The following is a 7,500-nucleotide window of genomic DNA, read 5'->3' as shown; positions in this document are numbered from 1 at the left end:
AAAGTAGGTGTGTTCTTTTAGGTGGTAGAAGGTCATGCAGGGTGTGTCCATCAACATAAACTTTCTCAAACAGCAATTTGTCTCTCTTTCTATTGATGCCTGGTGTCAATATAATATTAAATGAGATGTAAATGCAAACTTAAAAGATCTCTGAAAAAAGCTGTCAATTTTGTCCAAGTGCTTGGGTTGATAGGCCGCTCCCCAAACTTAGATTCCATGAAGAAATACAGACATGACAAGACATGAGGCATGACACCTGCTCAGGTGCCCTAGTCTGTTACTAGTGCAATATTCTACCCTGGGTGTTGTTATTAATGATATGGTATTAAGGTATGGAGAATCGCTCTGGCCAGGAGAAGATGGGAGCCATGAGGATCAATCCCGACTTACTCGAATGGGTTGGAGGATAAGTTGCCAAACCCTTCCCTTTTGCGGCCTCGGGTAGAGTGACAGGGTGGAGCACATGTAACCTCTTTTATAGTCTCATTTGCATAATCCCTAGGGTATCAATTACCAATGCAAATTGAGTTTGCGTAGTGTCACCCAGGTGTCAATTACTGGGTTAATTAAAGCTTGAAAACATGTTCTATAATATATATTCTTTTTCTACTCAGCAGAGTTCCATTAAACTAATGCATAAGCTGGAAATAGATTTTCTAAGGTTAAAAATGTTAATTACAGTATAAGCATGAATGTAGCTAATTTGGTTATTAATTTTCTTCCAGGATTGCTGGGCTTCGCATAATCGTACATCTGATGGTCAACTACAACCCGACCCTTTAAGATTTCCCAGTGGAATTCCGGCTTTAGCTAATTATGTGAGTTGCAGATTTTTGAATGGACCTAGATGTTGTTAATCTATTTATCCCTGAAGTGGTTCCCCATTGACAAGTAAAATTGTCGGACATTAGAGTGAACTTCAGATGCTGAATTCATCTCTTTTGGCCTGTAAACCCCAGCTCTTACCCCTCAATTGACCCCATTTTAGTGTTAGTAGACTTCAAAGTAAGAGGGATTATGGGTTAAGTATTAGGTTGGCTGCTAGCACTTGACAGTGCACTTAGCAACATCCATGAACCATACTCCTCCATACATGTATTTAATTGGCACCTCATTGTATTGGTAGTTTCATTCCACATTCCATGCAGCTTATTGAATTGAGGGTAAATTGATCTGACACAAATGTGGTACCCTACATAATCTTGCTGTGCAATTAAAGAAAAGTGAGCTTAAAATTATTATTACCATAATTTATTTTTATATAGGATTAATTTGGTGTATAAATTAATATAATTTAATTGTTATTGTATAAATTTATCTGTTTCTTTATCATGAGGTTAGGACATAGTGTGTGTGCATACCCACTCATTCAAGTACATCTTTTTTCAAAGCACTTAGTAGACAGAATATGTTATGATTTTAAAAAATTAAAACATTGTAAACCAAGAAGATCCACCACACATCTTGATACATAATGATAACTGATGGGGGTTCTTGTGATGTATTGTAAATATTATAGTGGCTGAGTTGAGAAATTCTTGTTTCAGATTCATTCTAAAGGACTAAAATTGGGAATATATGGAGGTATGGCAAAACCCTGAGGGTCAAGTATTTAGTTTGATTTTTGGAATTGTGTCAATTGACCTGTGCCAGTTGACCATACAGTAATTTATATTTTTGTGCTGTAACTCACAGATTATGGAACAAAAACTTGTGCAGGTTACCCAGGAACCATTGATCACATTCAACAGGACATGGATGTAGGTATCAAGAGATTTGAATAACTAGCAGTGATCTTTTGTCACTGGCCAGGCATTTGAAAGTTGTTGTGTATTTTTGGGAGAATCGTTTCGTAGCTTTGCTATAATGCACAGTCAGGCCCCTATATTTTGACTGCACATGCTACCTTTTCTAGTATTTATTCAGTAGTGAGGGCATTGCACCATTAGTATCTTGACTGTTATCTTGTTGCTAATAGTGTTATTAAAACAATCATTATTAAAATGGAATACACATGCTACATGTATAATGCTGTATATCCACTTGTGGGGTCATGATCAGCAGCTCTTCTTGGTGGATAGTCAAAGAGCGTAACCCCAAGGGTTTATAACCGGACAGTCACCCAACCAGGTATTAATCCCGTCCAACAGGACTTGACTTCCCTTGGGCAAGCCGTAACAATATCACTTGAGATTGAGGTTATTTGTGGCAGAACAAGATGGCGTCCAAACGCTGAAATCATGTGGCATCTCTGTAGACATCCGAGGGAGTGACATCCTGCGGGACTGGCACCATTAGAATGCGTTCTCCTCTAATGCAATGATATTTTTTTGATGAAAAAGGATGGTATGCAGTAGTTTCAATTAATACCGCCATCCAACAAAAACCGTTGGCATCTTCCCTCAAAGAAGTCAGCTACTAAATTGAAAAACTTACATGTAAAGGCAGCTTCTTTCAAACCCAAGATGAAAACGCATTGGGACAATGAGGACATGGAGTCGTTTAACCCATTGACTCCTTGGGCATCTTTGTGCCCAAGGATGTCCCAAGCTGACGAGTAAAATTGTCTGGCGTCAGACAGAGCAAAATCAGTGAAGTCTCACTCCCAGTAGCCGATGGGTTAGTGGAGGGGACTGCTTAAACATGATCATCAATTATAATATTGCCTTTAATTTAAAATGTCGCATTTTGGAAGCATTCTTTTAAATTGACATGCCAACAGACAGCCATAGCTTTTTAGGCTCCTAATTGATACAGTTGGTTACTCCTGACCACTCAAACCAGTTGCCAGCTCCAGATTTTATTGAAACCTCTGGGTAAGAAGAATCTTTCAAATCAAGAAGGTTATCCACCATGAAATTCTCTATTTTATAGTCAATAGGCCCTGTGTATGACCCTTCTACATCAGACCTTGTCAATCATCAAAAAAATGGTTGTTTTACAAAGTAGATGCCAGAAATGGAAAGAGGGTGATGAAATTAGTAAGAATGTCAATTTTGAGGCCACTGACATTTATGTGTGTGAGAGATTTTACAGTGATTTTAATGCTTAAAAATGTAGTGAGAGTTATAATATTGAAAACAGCTGCTGAATGGCAAAGCTACGCTCTTTCCATTTCTGACATCTATTTTGTACCACAACCATTTTTTATGATTGACAAGGTCATGTGACACGGTCATGCAAAGAGGCTGTTTATCATTGATTTCCAGACATTTGCATCATGGGGTGTTGACTATCTCAAGCTTGATGGTTGTTACGCAGACCCAAGGTCAATGGATAAAGGCTACCCAATGGTCACTGAAGCACTTAATAAAACAGGGCGTCCAATTGTATTTTCTTGTAGCTGGCCAGCTTATCAAGTGGCTTACAACATAACGGTAATGCTAAAGCCATAATTTATGCCATAATAGTGTGTTGTGAATTGTGTGTGTATATGTTTTGAAGGAGGGTGTGAGAAAAGGAGATTGACCAGTGACGGAAGGGTTGGGAGGGCATAGTGGTATTATTGTTACAGTAGTACTTTATGACCATCACAGTTATTCATGGATGCAACTTAAAGTGCCACTGTGACAAAAAAATCAATTTTTAATTTTCTTTGATTTCAAAACTATGTTAACTTAACACTTTAGCGACGAAAGTTTTAAGCATTAAATTGATTTCAAAAAGACACCTGTTTATTTTCACTGGAATTTTCCTATTTATAGTCATCCATTACTAACTTTAAGTTCTTGAGAGAGCTGGATCGAGGAGAAAATGACGTCAAAGGCTCACTAGTTTAAGAATGCAATGTGTCTGTACACCACAGAATTAATATGCATTATAGGAGTTTTGGGCTTTCAGACTTTTAAACTCGCATTTTGCATATATAATAAGATGCGTTTATACGCTGAAATTTTAAGCTAGTGAGCCTTTGACATCACTTTTCCCTGGATCCAACCCTCTGAGATCCAATCGGTCAGTTTTGAACATGAGTATTGGCGGACCGTGACATCCAAAACTTGTTTTGAATGCTATGGGATAGGAGTTTTTAAAAAAAACTGTTTCATTGATTTAACCTCGGCAAAGGAAAATAATTATTTAATTTAATTTTTACATGGCTTCTGATAGGATGCGGAAAAAAATTAAAGATTACGCGGAAACTTTTGGCCATATTATGCGGAAACATGCGTTGATTATGCGGAAATTACACCGGATTATGCAGAAATTTAAACAAGTTATAAATTAAACTAATAATTAGGCCCTTCCAATGTATTTACATGCTTACGGTAAATCCGTAATCAAAATTGCAACCAATACAATCGCATTTGTGACTGAATTTTGCCCTTTGTGATTAAAATTCATGGAGGAGTCACCAATTTGCGAGCAGCTTTCACTGTTGAAATAAGAGGGTTAGCAGTTGGGATTTTGCTGCAACTTTTGGTAAAATAAATAAAGCGATAAAAAATTATTTTGGTTCTCGTCATGAATTTTGTTTCAATTTGGAGCAAAATTGTAATACCTTTGGAGCGCAATCCATTCCCTCGATCATTGACTTAGTTTCTTATCAGTCACGTCATTCGCTGAAGTGTAACTGTTTCTCGTCCAATGGAAAGCATTGTAGGAACAGAAACTAGTGTCCAGGCTCATTGGCGAAAAAATGCGCGGAAACTGCTTACGATCTTTCTTATGAACTTTAATCTTGCGAACGAAATGGTGTGTTTTCTTCAATGTTCAGGAAAATAAGCGTTTCAAAACAGTCAATTTCTTCGGCTTTTTTGTTTTTGAGGATGTTAAGAAGCTGCTTTATCACTAATATCAGGTATTTCTTCTGTTTTTTGCGGTAAATATCGGAATTATGCAGAAAATATCGGAATTATGCGGAAAATGCGGATTTCAGTGAATTATGCGGATCTGCATCGCCGCATCCTGTCAGATGCCATGTTTTTATCAGATATGGGTTGGCTAATTAACTAATCTGATAAATTCCAACAAGCATGAATGGAATAATAATGATGATGATTATTATTATTATTATAATTATTTAAATTCATTTCAAATTTATTTCATTTAACGCTGAACTATTTCAATTTTACATGGTGGCTGACACAGTCAGTTTCCATATAAGGTCACATGGTCTTTGAGCCAATAACCACGATTGATTGAGCCAATCAGAAAGCTAGAAATGCCATTTCCAAATTTGACAATTTATTTTTGTTCGTCTTTGCAGCCCAACTATACAAGGATTGCTGAATACTGTAATTTGTGGAGAAATTATGATGACATACAGGTAGGGCAAACTCTTGAAGGTGCTCAGGTGCTGGGTTGTGATTTTTGAATAACTGCAACCTTCAATTCAGCAATTATTTATTTAGTTATTGATAATTTCATTTATCTTTGATGACAAGAGGTGGTCCAAGGTTGAACTGCACCATTACTGAGACCTCACAAGATTGGTTGAAAAAAAAAATGGCAGAAGAAAGAAAATAATGGATCTTAGCCATATTAAACAATACAGGTGCAAATTATGAAATATGAAGTGAGGTGAAAAGGTTAGAATCCTCATCTTCCCAGGGTTATAACTGTGATTTTGGATAATTCTCTCATTAACCCTTCAATAGACAAGCAAATGTGTCATCATGCAATTGCAATGGGAATGAAAATTTCATCCCATATAATATTGTTGCTGCCTTGAGGATGTCAAATACTGCAGGGCTGAAGATATTGACTTCTGCATATGGTCAGAACAGTGGCATTATTGCCTGCCTAAGGTGCTGACCTGTTGACTCAGTTGAGAATTGGACTGCTGCTGTGTTGGACGACATGGGTTCAAGTCTGACTTTACCTTCATGTAGGGTCTCTGCTCACTGAGAAGAAAGTCGTCCCTTTGTATTTACATTTTAGGATGGTTTGGCTTTGTCACAACAGGTCATTCATTTTTGTGCACTTGCTTTTTAGGATTCTTGGGAAAGTGTCAGTGGTATAATTAAATGGTATGGTGATCACCAAGATGAAATGATACCAGCTGCTGGTCCAGGACACTGGAATGACCCAGATGAGGTACCTGTCACATCAACTTAGTTTGTGTGTGTTGCATATCTTGACGTACTCAGTGCATGTTGGGGCAGTTTCCTTTTTAATGGAAAGTCAGGTCACTCTTGTTTGAACAGTCCTTTCTTCTAGCAAAAAGGAATAACTTAACCAAACTGGCCAAATATCACTTTACTTCTTTAGATACAAGAACCACGCATGCTCCATTTGACAAGTAGATTCCATATATGTTTCCGTGCATTTGTGGCACCGAAGTTATCACAATTTGACGTTGTCTGTGACGTTGTCTGTGATCAATTTCTGAACAGATATGGAAACATGGAACCTATCTGTGCACGTACAGCACAAGCATTTTTCCTTTTTTAACCAATAATATTGTTGCTTTGTGTCGTTGCCTTAGCTGTACTTGTCATCTTTGCTTAAACTCCCTAGTATTTTCCATACTTGAACCATTTTAAAGGCTTCATTAGTTTTGTATTTTCTCAGCTTATTATAGGCGACTTTGGTTTGAGCTTTGAGCAATCAAAGACGCAGTTTGCTTTGTGGTCGGTCATGGCTTCTGTGAGTAGACTTTGCACTTGAGCTGTTAAACGTATCTGATGAAAGTAGTAGCTTCTTTTTTATAGCACTTAATTTAGTGATTTGTCCTCCTCACAAAAGCATTGACGAAGGAGAAGCCACCGAGTTTGGGTTGCTTTCTTGTGCTTTTACTGGAAATTAACCTAAGTGCTATGAGGTTTTTCAAAAAATGAAAGTAAAGCTCTTTGCGGCATTGAAAGTCTGCCACCCTCAAGAATTTGGAACAAGCATCACGCCTATGGGCAGAAAGATCCTAGAGCCCAGTGGTATGTAGGGCTATACGATAACTAAGGTTTTTTGCTCCCAACTGAGTCGCTTCATAAAAAAAAGGAACTTTATTTCGGGGACACTGTAAATTGAAATTAACAAGCTAACACAACTCAAATCAATTTTTGGGTTTTTGAGGAGAAGGAAAAACCGGAGTACCCGGAGAAAAACCTCTCGGTGCAGAGCAGAGAACCAACAAACTAAAACCACATATGACGCCAAGTCTGGGAATCGAACCCGGGCTACATTGGTGGGAGGCGAGTGATGTCACCACTGCGCCATCGCTGCACCCCCAATTAGGTCTCAATTGATGATGCTAAAACACTAAATAGCTTCCTTGCTTGATATTTCTGTCTAAATAGGTAGTAGGGTAGTACCTTTATCTTCAATCACTTTTACCACCAAGACCAAGTTTTCTACTAATTGACTTTGTTGTGTGTTTTTTAAAGCCTTTGATTATGTCCAATGACCTTCGTAAAATTCCGTCGTGGGCAAAAGAAATTCTTCAGAACAGGTGAGACTTTGTACATTTGTGTGATAATTATTTGATGGCTACATCCCAGAATTATGCGGTAAAAGAGCCTTCCTTGCTTCTCTCGCGTTCCTGGTATGAATATTTTTGTACCT

General features: G+C 37.8%; 1 protein-coding gene across 2 annotated transcripts in view; it reads left to right on the top strand.

Annotated features, from left to right (window-relative positions):
• The window catches only part of LOC138038632 (alpha-N-acetylgalactosaminidase-like), a 17,937-nt gene that overhangs the window by 4,699 nt on the left and 5,738 nt on the right, over positions 1 to 7,500 (top strand). For both annotated transcript variants that reach the window (XM_068884619.1, XM_068884620.1), the window contains exons 4-11: positions 726 to 818; positions 1,548 to 1,584; positions 1,696 to 1,760; positions 3,210 to 3,377; positions 5,207 to 5,266; positions 5,935 to 6,036; positions 6,514 to 6,588; positions 7,323 to 7,387. In XM_068884619.1, coding sequence (XP_068740720.1) covers positions 726 to 818; positions 1,548 to 1,584; positions 1,696 to 1,760; positions 3,210 to 3,377; positions 5,207 to 5,266; positions 5,935 to 6,036; positions 6,514 to 6,588; positions 7,323 to 7,387 — 665 coding nt within the window. The remainder of the gene's footprint in view (positions 1 to 725; positions 819 to 1,547; positions 1,585 to 1,695; positions 1,761 to 3,209; positions 3,378 to 5,206; positions 5,267 to 5,934; positions 6,037 to 6,513; positions 6,589 to 7,322; positions 7,388 to 7,500) is intronic.

Source organism: Montipora capricornis, chromosome 2, assembly GCF_036669925.1.
Source record: "Montipora capricornis isolate CH-2021 chromosome 2, ASM3666992v2, whole genome shotgun sequence".
NCBI lineage: Eukaryota > Metazoa > Cnidaria > Anthozoa > Scleractinia > Acroporidae > Montipora > Montipora capricornis.
Note: the sequence above shows the minus strand (reverse complement) of the source record. Positions and strands in the feature narration are given on the sequence as shown.